The sequence below is a fragment of the Leuciscus leuciscus genome (assembly GCF_965113295.1).
Source record: "Leuciscus leuciscus genome assembly, chromosome: 18".
Taxonomy (NCBI): domain Eukaryota; kingdom Metazoa; phylum Chordata; class Actinopteri; order Cypriniformes; family Leuciscidae; genus Leuciscus; species Leuciscus leuciscus.
The window spans coordinates 11,067,434-11,084,793 of NC_138742.1; the positions used below are offsets into that span (position 1 = coordinate 11,067,434).

At 38.6% G+C, this 17,360-nt stretch overlaps 1 protein-coding gene across 2 annotated transcripts; it reads right to left on the reverse strand.

The window, feature by feature from the left end:
• On the reverse strand, positions 1–16,308 carry tmdd1 (transmembrane and death domain 1). 2 transcript variants are annotated; one of them, XM_082145446.1, is made up of 5 exons: positions 12,350–16,302; positions 10,205–10,381; positions 9,715–9,834; positions 6,118–6,264; positions 1–68 (listed from the first exon to the last, which is right to left on the reverse strand). In XM_082145446.1, the coding sequence occupies exons 1-5, from the start codon at positions 12,495–12,497 to the stop codon at positions 55–57; spliced, it is 606 nt and encodes a 201-aa protein (XP_082001572.1). In that variant the 5' UTR covers positions 12,498–16,302; the 3' UTR covers positions 1–54. The 2 variants fall into 2 exon arrangements, with proteins under 2 accessions (XP_082001572.1, XP_082001571.1); XM_082145445.1 differs by lacking the exon at positions 1–68 and adding an exon at positions 3,148–3,505 and having other exon boundaries at positions 12,350–16,308.
• Between the last annotated feature and the right edge of the window lie 1,052 nt (positions 16,309–17,360).

Sequence of the window (17,360 nt, forward strand, 5' to 3'; positions counted from 1 at the left end):
GCGCTGGATAGATGAGTTTTCGGCTGCTTGCTGTGTCATGGCATTTCAACACCATCAGCAAATCATTACTGATCAGAGAGGAACAGGAAGACAGACATGTCAGATGTAAGATATGCATTATGTCACACATCATTTTTTGTTTGCACAGGATGCGTTCTTGCATTACGAACAACTGGACGGAACATAATGGACGTTTATAAGCGTGTTAACTCCCATACACTGCCGCTAGAGATGCTTATCCCACCCCAGATTCATCCGATTGGTCCATTGTTGTACAACCAATATTGAGCCGCAGTTTCCATTTGTTTTTTTACTTGACCCTGCGTCTTAAATGCTGCAAAATACAGCGAGCTTTTAACCTCATTGTGATATGATGATGGTCTTTGTTCAGATTCTGTAACTATTTCAAAATGGCTCATGCTTCACATTAGCGGCCATTTAATGGCTGTTTAAATAAGAACTACCAATTTGGGTTGCTGAATTTTTTTTAAAGCACCAGTCAAAAGAAGCACACACCACAGATAAAGGAGCAAAAACTGCATCTAAACTTAAAGGTATAGTTCACAAAAAATGAGAATTGTCATCATTTACTCACTCTTATGTTTTATTTTTCTCTGTGGGGCATAAAAGAAGATATTTTGAGACTCCTGAAGACTTTGATTAGCATGTTCAGGTGTGTTTGATTAGGGGTGGAGCTAAACTCTGCAGGACAGTGGCTCTCTAGGACCGAACTTGTCTACCCCTGCCCTATACCCTTAAATAGGGCAGTATTTGACAGGGCAGCCTTTTGTAGTGGTGTTATCGAGTGCACTCATTCAGTTCCACAGTGCACCGCAATAAAACAGCTGTCCGAATTCGCTCACTCGTTTTCATTCACTCTATCAAGTGAACAGTATTAGTGGACTAACGTAGGTAATAGTGAATGAGGGTTTAGGGGGCGATTTTGGATTCAGCCAGTGTATGATCACCGGCGTGGTTCTCAACTCCAGTCCTCGGGACCCGCTGCTCTGCACATTTTGTATGTCTCTCTTATCTGACACACTCAAATCAGTTCATGGAGTCTCTCCTGACGAGCTGATGATCTGGTTCAGGTGTGTTAAATAAGGGAGACATACAAAATGTGCAGGGCAGCGGGTCCCGAGGACTGGAGTTGAGAACGCTAGCCGAATGAATTCCCCAATCTGACCAGAAGATGGCGCCTGCAGCTGAATCATACATCCATCCATCCATTTTCCAAACCGCTGGCCCAATGTGGCTACAGCGTAATATCATACAGGTATAAATTCCTTTTTTTAATTGATTATTAAATTGTTTAATTAAGGTTTATACATAGTTTCCATGACTACTGGAGCTGTCAGATTGCTAAGTTTCAAATAATTATTAGCAAACACAAACTATGCAAAAGCGGCAGCCCTTCTGGCACATTCAGTCTGAATTCGCTCACTCGTTCAAACTGGTCATGAAACAGCCATTACCCTCTGCTTATTCACCATGCATAAAATTTATGAATATATACACACAAAACAAATGACCAACAATAGGCTACGTATGAAAGAAAAGCAAAGTAGGTTGTCTATGGCTAACCAATGTAAATAATAATGTAATAGCTAATTATATACATTTTAGCTTATCAATTTTTAATATTGGTAATTCTCATCTCACACTCTTATTTATTTATTTATTTATAGAATGCTTCATCATCACCAGTTAGTTGAAATATTTCAATGAACTCGAAGCTGCGATAATGAAAAGGTGTCTTGACAGCCTCAGTTACTACCTATTGTAAACGCTTATGTGTTCAAACAGCCACAAAAGACCGCCTACTCTCCTCCTACTGACCTAATGCATAAACATTTTAGGAAGTGCGCTAGCCAGACGGGATTTAAACTTTGTCGGATAAAGACCCAAGTTTGGTTTGACGAAAAACATACCAAGCACAATGTTCTCTCACCATTCCTGATACTTCTAACACACACTCACAGTGTTCGGCGTAGTTTTGCTGCTGCTCTCCGTATGTTTTTCCGTAGTCTCCGGTCGTGTTCATCTGTAAATTGCGTGAGCTTATTTCATCCATTTCTTCGAAAGATCCGAAAAAGCCCATACATTTACCCGCCCATAGACCCCCACCTCGAAGAAATAAGGACAGAAGTGGTTGAAAGTGGACAAAAGAGACGGATTAAAACACCAGGTGTAAACAGGAATGTGTCTCCCTCATCTTAATACCAGGAGTAATTAGGACCTTAAAGTTTGAGTATGTGACCTTTTGGCCCTCGCGGTGTTTTGAATATACAACACCTCCCCTCCCCGGCACTATAATTTGTTTAGATGTTGATTTATGAACTAATTGCCTATAATTGCTGCTTAGCACCACTATTAATCCATGATGTGTGGTTCCAGGAGCACATTAGTCTGGATTTGTATAATGAAGTAATTAGTTCAATTATAGAAGAAATAAAAGGAAAGAAAAAGGACGAGGATGAGGAAGGGGCATGTTTTTTTTTTAGAACAAGAGAAGCACTTAAATGATAAGAGAGACGATCCCAGTGTGCGCGAGAGATACTTTGCTTGCGTGTGAGCTCATTTCCTGCTGCATTGCTCATCTTGGTGAATTAGTTCCTTCTGTACTCCATTCCAAACCATTCAGCGCTCTCTCCCGTGTGTTTTCATTGCCACACTCTCCCAGTCTATCCTGTCTCTCTGAGGTTGATGTACTGACTGCATTGTCTGCAGGCATTGTCATTGTTATTAGCCTTGTGGATTGCTTCAGGGGGCATGTGCAAGCTCAGGGGAGAAGAAGCCAGGCTGGATAATTAGTTTTTCCTCAATGCCAGACGAGCACACCGCCACTGTCGCGGACTGGAAACAGGAAGTGCTAAGATTGTCAAGGCAACAGCATTCCAGCGCAGCCTCCCCTACACACCATCAAATCACTGACAGGACAATGGCAGCAGTCCCGATGGAGGTAACAGATTGCTGTCATTATGTTCTGTCAGCTGCTTTATTGCAGAAATGTCTTTATGAGAGGCAGTGGGAACTCTCTGCGCTGAAGGTGTCTGTATAGGCGGTCTAACTATAGTTTAAATAGCACACTATATGAAATAACATCCAATAAGAAGGCACTTTGAGACTAGTAGCATGGGTCATAATCAGCCATCGTTTAATAATGAATTTCATACTGATGAACATACTGATGAACTTCAATATTATCCTGAACATCCATTACTCGGTCTGCGTGTGTCCTCTGGGTGACTTTTCTCTGATGATGTCACAACACTGAGGAGGGGACAGCAACAGGGTTGATGCTCAGACCTGGATTTGGTTTGGTTGCCATGGGATACATATATGCTAATAAGAAAGATGGCCACACTCATGAGCAGTGCGATGGCAAATCCAGACAGGAGGCCGTAAAGTAGAGGCCATGTTCTGTCTAGCAGATGGTGCTGATAAGGTGACACTGGTTGCCTTTTCACCACCAAGTCCAAGTCTTTCCAGGTGAACCCTCTGGCTGTGAAGCAATCAGTGGCAAGAGTTGTTAACATGAGTCATTGATTTTCAGATAAGTTACAGTTGCTTACAGACAAATATGTTTAGTAAGTTTTTTTTAAAGATATTAAAACTTTTATTCAGCAAGGACGCATTGACGCAATCTGATCAAAAGTGACGGTAAAGACTTTTACATTGTAACAAAAAATGATATTTAAATAAATGCTGTTTTCTTTAATTTTCTATCCATCAAAATTGATTACGGTTTCACCAAAAATGTTAAGCAGTACAAGCATTTTCAACATTAATAAATGTTTCTTGAGCAGTAAATCATATATTAGAATGATTTCTGAAGGATCATGTGACACTGAAGACTGGAGTAATGATGCTGAAAATTCAGCTTTGCCTTCACAGAAATAAATTACATGTTAAAGGGTTAGTTCACCCAAAAATGAAAATTCTGTCTGTAATTACTCACCCTCATGTTGTTCCAACCCTGTAAGACCTTCGTTCATCTTCGGAACACAAATTAAGATATTTTTTATTAAATCTGAGAGCTGGATCACTCCTCGATAGGCTTCTAAGGCATTATAACTTGCTGGCCCAGAAAAGTTATTAAAGACATCGTTAATATAGTCCAAGTGACTACAGTGGCTCAATCTTAAGTTTATAAAGCGACGAGAATACTTTTTGTGCGCAAAAAAACACAAAAATAACGACTTTATTCCACTATTCATTTCCTTCTCTCTGGGCCTCGAGTTTTTTCACGTAGTATAACTGCGCAGCGCTTCTGTGTTGTACGTCACACGCATCATACACATGACCAGCGTCGGCCAATAGTGAGCCTATGTGTGACGTGCAACACAGAAGCGCTGCGCAGTTATCCTACGTGAAAAAACTCGTGGCCCAGAGAGAAGGAAATGAATAGTGGAATAAAGTCGTTATTTTTGTTGTTTTTTTGCGCACAAAAAGTATTCTCGTCGCTTTATAAACTTAAGATTGAGCCACTGTAGTCACTTGGACTATATTAACGATGTCTTTAATACATTTTCTGGGCCAGCAAGTTATAATGCCTTAGAAGCCTATGGAGAAGTGATCCAGCTCTCAGATTTAATAAAAAATATCTTAATTTGTGTTCAGAAGATGAACGAAGGTCTTACGGGGTTGGAACAACATGAGGGTGAGTAATTACTGACAGAATTTTCATTTTTGGGTGAACTAACCCTTTAAGATATATTAAAATATAAATCAGTTACTTTAAATTGTACTAATATTTCACAATAATATATTACTGTTTTCACTGTATTTTGATCAAATAAATGTAGCCTTTCTTAGAATAAGAAGCTTCTTTCAAAAAAATTACAAATCACTAAGGCCTGGTTTCACAGACAGGGTTTATATTAAGCCAGGATTAGGCCTTAGTTCAATTAGGACATATAGATAGCTTTTATAAACATGCCTTAGAAAAAATATTACTGGTGTGAAAAAGGCAGTGACGTATTTTAAGGATAGACTATAAAAAAATATTGACATAGTGTCTGTGACGTCACCCGTAGGTGGGCGGAGCCAGCCGTCGCCATCTTGACAGTGCGTCACTGTGTGTCATTCCCGGATAACCGAAAATGGGCAAAGAGGCGGGATTAGCTGAGGTGACGTGACAGCTAACAGACAGAAGACAAACGGCTAGCAGTGACAGCAGCGGCAATCCACCTGTCACTCAAGTGGCCACGCCCCTTAATTATGCAGAACTTTAAGGCTTAATATAATTTAAACGGATGAGTTATAAAAAAAAATCACCCCCCTCACAGTTGTTATGAAGGGCAAAATTAGCTATATAGACCAAAACCACTTTTTGTACCAGGCTGTAAACATATTTTTTTTCCTACTGTAAAGTTGGCCATATTAACTATGGGATTGACTCTCATTTGGAGCCTGTCTCTAGCGGACAGTCGATGAATTGCAGTTTAAGTCACTTCCGTGTTGGATTCAAAAGAGAGACCGGAAGGTTGCCGCTTTATTTTACAGTGTAAGTAGCTTTCAGTTAAAACAGCTCAAACATGCATTTTAGTCTGGGACTAGTCTTAAGCCTTGTCTGTGAAACCGGGGTGGCCAACCGCAAACATATGAACATATAATAATATATATATCTTTTTTTTTTAATAATGGTGGGGCCAGTTCAGCAGAAACTGACACTAAGCAGACAAAATAGCTTGTTCTGAGATTGTCAGGTTTTTGATGTCAAAGACCCAAAATATTAACACATGACCTCAATGTTTATTCAACAACAATGCCTAATCAGTGCTTAGAAACATGGCTCCTTCTTGACCAGAGGTGTCCAAACCTGCTCCTGGAGGGCCACTGTCCTGCAGAGTTTAGCTCAAACTTGCTTCATCACACCTTCCTGAAAGTGTCTAGTATGCCTAGTAAGAGCTTGAATAGCTCAGGTGTGTTTAATTGGGGTTGGAGCTGAACTCTGCAGGAGTTATATAATATTACAAAAGACTTTACCCCTTTAAAATGTACTTGCATAATAACATATTTTATGGGTTAGAAATAGAGACCCAAGAATACCACTCAAATGAATTAAAACACATCAGTCTTTCTATAATTTGTAAACCTTCTGAGGCATCTCACCCTGTTTTGCAGAGTACTGCAGAACCTCCTCATGATGATCATGATCTTCTGGTTGATGCTTCTCCATTTGGCTAACAAGTTCATGGTAGCCTTCCACATATCTCTGTATAGCAAGAGTTTTGTCCTGGTTGATGTTCTTACCCACCTCTGTTAGATAAAAAGCACATGCATTACTTCCAGTCCAGTTGTCTAGCGGTGACCGTTGCCTTTACTCATAGGGTTTTAACATGAATTCACTTCATTACTTGATGACAATTATGCTGGAGGCAGCTCTAGCAGCTGTTTATTTGTCATTTCATATTCGTACAAGACACAAGCAATTCTTGCAGCACATTAGGAAATCAAACACAGAGTAATAGCCTCCATGAACGTCTTGAAATGAGATTAACTAAGTGTGCAGGGCCCAATAAATGTACTAAGTATAATGAAGCAAGAACAACTGAAGAAGACACACATGCCGGAACATAAGTATGCAGTTTATCCAAGGTGCTGTCGCTGAGTGGTTACTGCTCATCATAGCCCATTTACAGCCCGCCAATTAAAGCTCTTGTAATTGCGGCATTGTGCATTTCCCATACGCATCAGTTTCTGTGTTTGCTTTATTTTCTGCAGTGCACCGCTTTTGACTGAAGGATGTTCTTGGGCTGTCGAGCCTGTCATTTTTTCCCCCCCTCTTCTTCTCTGTTTATCCCTTTCTCCCTTTAACGGAGATGATGAAAGGAACAGATGGCGTGTAGTGAATCTGGTGTCAGCTCTAGCGAGCCTGCTGTCAAATCGTTTGCACCTTCTCATATCCGATGCCATTCGGCTGTGGAGTCGCCTGTACGCCGGACCACAATCACCCTGAGTGACAGGGTGCAAAGTGCGTTCTATCAGAAATGTATAAAAATAACATTATGCAGTCTGCTGAGTTTCATCTTTTGGCATGTAAGATGAATGACTGTGAATTAGCTCGGTGCTCGTTGCATTAGTGGCGTGCAAAAACAAAAGAAAAGGAGATGGAAAAACTTTTTTGAAAGTTTTTGACAAACTTTATTGTTGGTAAATGAATATCATGTTAGATGTGGCTTTGAAGGGGTCCTTAAAGGTGAAGTATGTAGTTTTACTATGTTAAAATTAGGACTGCCCTTTAGTAGTCAACCAAACATTAGTCGATTGATTGATTAGTCGATACATTTTAAATCCACAATGAACAGATTGTTAGGTTACACTTTATTTTAAAGGAACACTCCACTTTTTTTTGGAAATAGGCTCATTCTAACTCCCCTAGAGTTAAACAGTTGAGTTTTACCGTTTTCGAATCCATTCAGCCGATCTTTGGGTCTGGCGGTACCACTTTTAGCATAGCTTAGCGTAGATCTTTGAATCTGATTCGACCGTTAGCATCTCTCTCAAAAAAATGACCAAAGAGTTTCAATATTTTTCCTATTTAAAACTTGACTCTTCTGTAGTTACATCGTGTACTAAGACCGACGGAAAATGAGAAGTTGCGATTTTCTAGGTCGATATGGCTAGGAACTATACTCTCATTCCTGCGTAATAATCAAGGAACTTTGCTGCCGTACCATGAGTGCAGCAGGCGTAATGATATGACGCAGCGCCTGAAAATAGTCCCCAGCTAGGTAACTACACAAACTTAGTGCCGGTCACGTTGGAAATTGTAAACGGTAAAACTCAAACGGTAAAAATGAGCCTATTTCCAAAAAAAGTGGAGTGTTCCTTTAAGGTGTCCATGTTATAGTGTAAATATACATTTAAGTACTGAGTAATAGTAATTAACTACACGCACTAGGGTTAGGAATAGGGGTTGGTTTAGGGTTAGTTGCATGTAATTACGCATCATTTATAGATTTATAATCTACAGTAACTACAAATAACAAGGACACTGTAAAATAAAGTGTTACCGATTGTTAACACGTCTGTTCCATGTTGTAATTATAGTATGTCGGGTAGGAAATCCAAATGTTTGCCTATTATTATTATTCGGTCTCAATCATGGCTTATCATTTGAAGCATGTAAGTAGTAGCCTAAGTTCACATGGTCTCTTGCTCTAACATTGACGATAATTGTGCGCTATAATTAGGCGCATATCCAAGTGTTCGTGTGGAGTATGGAAGCTAAATTAGTACCTTGCTTACTGCTTGACATGTTTAAATTAACATGCATTTCAGTCGGCACATCCACTATCCCGTTGAGACGATCAGTCAGCATCTGCGGTAAGCTTTATGTGTACACTTGAGCGCTTCATTTAAATGTTAAAGGCTCTTTAATATGTTTTATTTTTCTTTCTGTATTGTAGAACAATGTTAGCAATGTTACATATAATATTTTTTTTTAGCCCTGAAACTCAAGCCATTTTCCCATGCCACTCTCCCAGATATGTAAGTAAATAAATTAATATCATTAATGTGCGACTAGTCGACTAATGGCTTGTATGAACGACTACTAGTCGACTAGAAAAATCGGTCACACTTTAGTTTAGGGTCCAATTCTCACTATTAACAACAACTTTTGCCTCAATAAACTCCTAATAACTGCTTATTAATAGTAAGGTAGTTGTTCTATCTTCTGCAAAGTAGAGCATTTGATAATATATAAAAAAAATAAAAATAAAATAAAATGTAGAGAAATATTTACGACTCTGTATTTTGGAAAGTGAATAGTAGAGCACTTAGGAACAACAATACAACTCAGCTATTCTATACTATTTTGTGTAAATAAAATGAAAAATATAACACTAAAACATAAAACATTAAAAACTAAAATCAATAATTTTAATCATTTAACAAGTGACTTTAAGCATCCCGTTATAATGATCAGTATGGAAAATGGATATCCTTTTGATATAGATTACATTTCAGTGTTTTTAAGTTATAATTTTTTATAATTATCAACTTTAAGTGAGAGTTGGAGGCATAGAATGTAAAAAAAAAATGGACAACGCATCTCGACTCCCTTCCACCAAATGAAGCCAAAATATCCCAGAAACAGTCATTGCGGTGACATCATTTGGAGCCCGAGTATTCGCAGTGATCCTGTGGTGGAGCCGCGGTATCAAGGTCCCGCACATACTCCCGCTCCCACTGGCTCAATCGCAAGCACAGCTGTCAATCATGACGTTACACTCCATTTTTATAGCATCTAATAACGAACTAAAACCAAACTTACGTCAGTGTGATTAAAAACGACCTAAAATGACAGAAAAGTGTAATTGGATTTTTTAGTTTGGCTTGCGTCCCATTTGATTACATGGAGAGGGCGGGGTTTATGACCGATACTGCAGCCAGCCACCAGGGGGCGTTTGAATTGTTTCGGCTTTACTTTTCAGGATGTGTGCGACACACTTAACAAAGGTAGTCTAAATGATATAAAATAAAAATAAAATTAGATGATGAATCAATTCACACATACATTATCAAAAATACTGCTAAATTAAAGAATCTCTAATATCAGCCAAAAACCATTATGGTAATGATATATTGTGTATCTCTTCTCAATAGTGTACAAATTATTGTAGTATCAGTTTGATTGTTTACTGAGTGTGGTGGTGCAGTGCATGTATGTATGTATGTGTGTGAGTGTTGTTGTCAGCTGACCTATGGCGATGTCAGTCCTGCCGATCTGTTGCAGTGCACGAGACAGCCTGTCGTAGTATATCTGCTTGCCGTGAATCTGCAGCCAGTCCTTCAGCGCCGAACGACAGGGGGGCTTCTGGTCTGACAATCACACACACATGCAAAATATCAAACGTGCTCCAGACAGGCAGAAGGAAAGCAGCCAGCTCTTCAGTTGTTCAGGCAATTAAACAATTCAATCATGTCCCACTACCTCGATAGATTTCATTTCTGATGAAAAGGTATTTTATCAACAATTCGTCTGGTTGAGATGTCTCTCGAGTGGGCCACTCAACGGCAGATTGATGTGTGCAGTGGAGATAAACAAATACATTTGGTTGCTCATGACCTCTTCATTTACTGCCGGATGTGTCTCGTCACACATCGCACTGCTGGGTTTCATTAGCATAAAACAAATAAGTATCAATTTATTAGAGCTGATTTAGACTACGCTTGTGTTTATCACGGTTACCTGTGTGTCTACGTCTTCTTGACTGCAGTAACTGGTTCCTTTCTGCAGATAGTCGGTCCAAGTGTGTGAAGATGTTGTCCTCAGGTTGAGTCATGGCCGAGATGAACTCCTCACACTCGCTATCTGTCAGTAGCTCCACCAGACGCTTCAGCTGGTGAGGTCCAATGTCCTCGGCCACTGTGGCAGAAGAGGAAAAAACAGACACATTTCAATATTTTGTTTCCTTCCCCCCCCACTTATGAAGTTAGTCAAGGTTATTGGGACTAGAAAGTTGTAATTTAGTTTAACATGACCACTGTTCTATATGTAAATTATTCTTTTGTGACTGAATAATCGTTTTGTGTGTGAAATGAGTGACTACGCCTCCCCCAAGTTTTTGATATGTAAATCGATATGTCATATTCTAATCTACACTTGGTTATGAATATGAATGGGTGGTCTGTTTGAAATGTTGGATGTTATCAGAACTTTGGGGTCACTTAATAAGATTAAAAGAAGTCTCTCAAAGCTGCATTTATGATAAATTCAGTAAAATAGTAGAATGTTGAAATATTATTACAGTTTAAATTGTTTTCTATTTTATTGTTTTTTAAAGTGTAAATCCTGTGATGTAAAAGCTGAATTTTCAGCATCATTACTCCAGTCTTCAGTGTCACATGATCCTTTAGAAATCATTCTAATATGCTGATTTGCTGCTCAAGAAACATTTTTTATTATCAATGTTGAAAACAGTTGTGCTGCCTGATATTTTTGTAGGGACCGTGATACTTTTGTTCATGATTCTTTGATGAAGTACGTAGTTCCTAGGGACATGGTGTTGTAAAAAATCTAAAATCATGGGAGGAAAAAATATATTTCAATGCTTTTGCGTGTTCTCTATTTAGTAACCATTTTATAAAAGCAATAAGCTTTATTGCTTATCCGTTCCGCGTCGTGCCTAACAACGCCCCTTAGCTGTTCTAAATTCACTGTAAAACACCGCTTCAATGGGCTTATTGCTTTTATTAAATGATTGCTCAATAAAACTATTCATTTTAATATTTATTTTATTCGTTAAATAAACACCAGCAACAAAAAATATGACGTTATAACACATTTATTTCCTTGCCAAGCAATGTTGTTCCAAAGAGGTTGCCAAGCAACACATGCAGCAACAAAGAATCACAAACGGCAGTTGCGCAGTAATACTAATGTAATGCAGTCACAATCGAACGTGGCTCAACCAATCAGAATCAAGGACCGGAACTATCCGTTTTATAAATCTTTGTTACTATGTAAAAGTCTTTACTGTCACTTTCAGTCTAATTAAAGCATTCTTGCTATATATATATATATATTTTTTAAGGACATTTCTGTAGTACATTTGTAATTTTTTTTATTTTAGTTAAAAAAATGACTATTTCTATAATCTTTTTTATTTTTATTTTGTGATTGGTTATACCAGTAATGAACGCTCTGGAGGAGGAGCACACACGCTAGACACGTTCTTCAAACCTCACACAGCTGTATTGCAACTGAATGAAATGTAATACATTTTACAGCACAAGTGTTTATTTTTTTAAGAATTCTTTTAACTAGCCATATTAATAACATGACATTTATGATGACTTTTTAATATGTTCTCCATTTTCTGATTTGTTTCTTATTTGCCCTGCGTTTTCGTGATTTTATTCAATGGATCAGTTCATTTCTTGAGGTGCAGTTTAATAATTTGTAATCATGTAACACCTTTCTCTCTCTCCAACACACACACACACACACACACACACACACACACACACACACACACACACACACACACACACACAATGTATACATACAGTTGTGCCTCTACCATGATTCTAGGTGTACCTGTAACAGTTATCACGCTTTATGGCAGCAGTTATGATGGCAGCTGATACCATCCTTTGAGGAATGTATAGAACAGCTGTGAAAATCACGGGAACGGCGGACGCGTGACATTGTGGGGAAGAGGTATAATCAATTAATGGGATGTGTGATAGGAGACACATTTCCCTCTCTATCACTGTCACCTTCAGTGAATAAGCCATCCTCTCATGTCAATACCGCACAGCAGGTGGATCAGTCACACAGAACCTTGTGTCTATTCATTATTTGCATCTGCTGTAAGCCATCTCCACTTACCTGTATCGTCGGCAAGACTTGGGCTGAGGAAAAGGAGGAGGAAGAAGCTGAGCACCAATCCTTGCATTGTAACTGAAATCTTTGAGATGGCAGTTACATCTGTGAGTCTGTCTTTATTTTCAAATCGTCCGGAATCATGAGTCATCATGCGTGGAATTTGAAACTAAACAGTCTGTGCTGTTCTGTGGACAAATGGCTCTATTTGGCCGGTTTCGGCTAAAGGAACAGCCAGTGCTGGAAGCTATTATCACCCCGGCCTGAAATAGTCAAGGTCCTCGACAAGGACGCCTTCCATTTCTCCTTATTCTCATAGTTTCTTCTCCTGGAGGATTTAAATTAATAAACACCATGATTGTGAATTTAGCACCAAGCAATATTTTCAGCCAAAAGATTAATATTTGCTCGAGACATGATACATTTTTCACAGCATTTCCACGTACATCCCCGCAACCGTCCAGTGATTAAACCCCCTCAATAATTGACCCTGTGTATATATGTAAATATATTGTAGAGTGGTTTAGAATAGTGAATAGAATAGTGGAACAGGGCTTGTTTCTTGCTACACCCTCCTGTTAATTTGAGCAGTTTTAGTGAAATATAGTTCTTTTGAACAATATCTGAGATCAATCGTGCATGTTTTATGTTTAAAAAGGCTGTTTGCATGTAATGGGGATATTGAACTATTTAACTGTGGTGTTTGGCAAGCTGTCTGGCAGGCAAAAACCAAAAATCACAGCAAATTAAGTCATTGTACTTCAAACACTGCCTTGATGCAGTTCCAGCTTTTTTAAAATGTGATGTTGCCAAGGTTCACATCAATGCAAAATAGGAAAGCACAGTGCTGTGCATTGATCTTAGATTGTTTCAACAGCGGCCCTCTACAACAGGATTTTTTTTTCTATATATTTGTGATTTCAAGGACCTCAAAATGTGATCAGAAACATTTTTAATTCAATAACAATGTTCCCCCTTTTCATACATTTCTCACAGACCCAGCTTGGTGTCTGGAATACTTCATTTTAATTGGTCTTTCGTGGCATTCAGTGTTCAAATATCTCAATTATTAAAATAATTTAAACCCAAATCAGTATTGCATGTCCTTGTACTGTGTATCTGTTTATTTATATATTATTACATTTATGCATTTGGCAGACACTTATTCAAAGCGACTTACATTTCACTTAAGGTATATATTTGATCAGTTCATGCATTCCTTGGGAATCGAACCTGGCATTGGTAGTGTAGGGCTCTACAGTGTAAGCGGAATTTTTTTGTTTATGCTATTTTTAACACATAAATGGATTTGCAGGTGTTATGTAAGGTATAATATATAGTCAGTCTGTCATTATCACGAAATAAACCCCTTCAGTGTGATGGAAGACCTCTTTGCTTTGCATCAAGGTTTAATTTGTGATAATGACCAGCCTAACATTATCTCTTACATAACTCTCTTTAATGGCGTTATTAGCAAAGCTATGTTCGAAAATGACCAATTATATGTGATGTATATAGCATTGTTTTGTACGAAGATCCTTAGTGCTTTACATTTGGCTGAACATGCATTTTCATTGCTGTTATCTAGACACATGTATAGGGTTTGATCATGTCAAAACATGATTTAACAGTGAAAACAGTTTTGTTGTGCATGCGAAGCCACAGGCGTAACCTTGAGGCATAACTCTAACTTTGCATTTATTTTTCATTTTCAAGGAACATGTCTGTCGACAAGGGGAATCAACCAAACAGCTTCTTTTTTTCTTTTTTTTTGCATTGCATGTTGATGAACTTTAAAGCCCTCTGTACAGATGGGGGTGTCTTGCAGTACACTTGCCTTGCTTTGAACTCGCTTCACCTCAGCTTGGCTTTTTGTGAAATCATTTCCAAGATTAACATCATCTCAGCCTCCACCGCATGAATGCAAAGAGCAGGTCACATATTTGGAGCACATTTGGTGGACTAATTGAAATTCATAAACCACAACATTCATACTACAAATGCCAGGGCAGTGAGTAAGGGCTTGTTTTATTATAGTAGTTTATTGTCAGGATTAAGCAATTCACACAAACACATTTTGTAAAGTGAGTTTATTAGTGTGGGTTGAGAGAATGAAGGCTGAACCAGCATACATAAATACATCTTGGCAAGCTTTGTGAATCTTGCTTGTGTGTGTGTGTGTGTGTGTGTGTGTGTGTACTTAGCCCGCCTCAGCTCTCTAAACAACAGCAGATGAACAAACATGCCATGTTTTGCGGAGCTACGGTGCGCTAAAGGGCAGGGTGAGGTACGTTGCTTTACATAGATGTTTAGATATGCTGAACTTAAAAGCGTTCATTGCATAATAGGACAGCCGGGGCTTAACATTCACAGCGTTTAGCATATAACTTTCATGACCTGCATTAATCCGTGCAAGCATGAAGCACATGTCAAAATATACTACTACTGAAAACTAGCATGCTTTATTAAGCTACATGTACTCTTGACATGTGTTTCGCCTCGTATCTGTGCTGTTTTTTCCCACCCTGTTAACACGAGACAGGCCTTCGCAGGTTGTGGAAGGTGATGAGATCTTTCCATGTCTCCTACACTTCACACCACTGAAATCTGATTGGACATCTACACAGACTCCGGTGGAATGAAGGATAGAATTCACAGAGCAGATAAAACATCTTTACGGCTTCCGCAGCTCTTCCATACCTGTGTGAAGTATGACACAACATAAGCACACTGTCAATAAATCAATCACAGGGATTACAGACCATTCGAAACACTGTACTCATTCTAACTGCAAAAAGTTTAGAAAATGTAAACTTAAAATTCTAAATCTAACTGATTATTTGTTGTGCAGGTTCAGGATGTTCCCTGCTCAAGGCTGTTGTTGCATTGAGAAAGTGTCCTGTGACTTGGCCTCTCCCTTCAGCGAGCCCAAACCTGTCTCTCCCTTCATGCCTGTAGGTCATACAGGTACGAGGCCTGTTTGCTTTGCCAACCACAAAAAAAACCCCGTACATTTTGACTCCCAACACAGTGTAACCCAACCCTAAACCCCCACCCCCCCTGCGAACATGCTTGTGTGCTTGATAAGGGGGTTTCCAAGTGTTTTGATATGGATCTGTACTGATTTACCCTCTTACATGCACACAATCATCAGTTCTTATTACTGAAGTTGTAATTTATGTATGTACATACATATTTTAAACTTTGTTCAAAAGTACTTTTTTAGTTTTTTTTTTTTACATCATCGCAGCCAACCAGAATGTAGAAAGACTTTAGGTCAACTTGAAAAAAACAATTCAACACAATATTTATAATACAATACAAAAGTCAGTTTCTTAAGGCAATGTTGAATGATAAATGTTACCCACCTTGATTTTAAACACACACTTACCTTGTGCATGGTGTTAGATCCAACTTGGTGCTAAACAAACAACAAACATTTGTTTTCTGTCAAAAATAAAAAAGGCCTAAACCTTTAGTATGAAGTACTTGAACTTTTTAGTTGGTCCCAATGTGCGTGTGAGTCCCATCGCGGTGAGCAGCAGTGTGATCCTCTTTCTCAGGTCTCTTTATTTGCCTACCTGCTTCAGGTAGCGCTGCTACACCAGCAGCCAGCGACCAATGGGAATTAGCCTTTTCGGGTAAACCGCACCCCTTCGTATCATAAATCTGAACCACACCTAGTGCCACTAACTCACTAAGTGTAATGTTAATTTATAATAGAATTTAAGTTCGATACTTTAACTTAATAGATATTTTACTGCACACAACTTATATGCAGATTCATCTCAAATAGATTTGTCGATTTGCGTTCGTTGTTTAATGGTTGGCTTTTGCATATATATTCAATCGTTTTTTTCTGTAAAATGACCACAAAAACAAAAAATAGTACCATTACCTGTGCTGACATGACAAATATCCACAGACTTTGGTCTTTATGACTGTAACTTCCATACACATTGTAGCAAAAAATCGTGTTTAAAACAGCATGTTTTTTTTTGTTTTTTTTTTACAATGTGCCATGAGCTCAAGTCTGAACAGGAGCAGGAATGCCCCACCCCTCCTGTTGATTTCTATAGGCATTCGGAACAAGACAATGGGCATGTGGGTAGGAAGCAGCGGGGGTTTGACTGATTACAAATCTGATGGAATTCCTGAGCTCGAATTCTCACAATCACCTGGGAACATGATTTCATGTGGCACATTTTGAGAGCTGTGTTTATTTTGTAGGATTTTGTCTCGCTCATCTTGTGTAATCTGACAAAAATGCAAGATGATACGATGATATGATAAAGTTAATTAGGGCAGCTTCTGAAAATGGTGACGTCAATAAAAAGTGTACTAAGACACACTTTGCAAAGGCCTGCAAAAATAGAGGATGTGGCACTCAATAGTTTGACCCAGTCCACTCTATATAATGCGGTATGACACCACATTTGAGGTATTGCAGGATGTCAATTAGTTTTCTGTTTTGGCTACTAGTAAAGCTAGGTTCATGTTTAATGTCGACCACTTCTACAAAGAAAATAGAAGCTATTGAACTTATTTCACTTCATTAGATGTTCTGAGGCAATTTTTGTACATTCTGAATCTGTATGAGGAGTCAGCAGAGCTGTCTGAGCATGCAGTGTCCACCCATTCTTTCTCTTTCTGTCTCTTCTTAACCCCAGGAACTCTACACCAGAGGGTGAGGTTTGAAATCCTGTCAGATAAGATCTCTCCATTGCGTGTGTTACTCTCAGCACTGTCTCTGTGAGTGTCTCCGAGCACTTACGAGCATAATTACTTATAAGTTTAATTTGAATTTGTCCTTTTGTTCAGCAAGGATGCATTCAGTTGATCGACATTTATAATCTTACAAAAGAGTTCCATGTCATATAATCGTTGCTTTCTATTCATCAAAGAATACTAAAAAAGAGCGACAAAAATATTAACATTATATACACAAAATTCTTAAGCAGCACTATTTTCAACATTGATAATAAGTGTCTTAAGCACCAAAATCAGTATAAATGGA

Coding starts and splice junctions, on each gene's coding strand:
- tmdd1 (XM_082145445.1), bottom strand. CDS start 12,497: ATGATGACTCATGATTCCGGACGATTTGAAAATAAAGACAGACTCACA. Junction 10,382..12,349: donor AAGTCTTGCCGACGATACAG/GTAAGTGGAGAT, acceptor CTTCTGCCACAG/TGGCCGAGGACATTGGACCT. Junction 9,835..10,204: donor AAGAAGACGTAGACACACAG/GTAACCGTGATA, acceptor TGTGATTGTCAG/ACCAGAAGCCCCCCTGTCGT.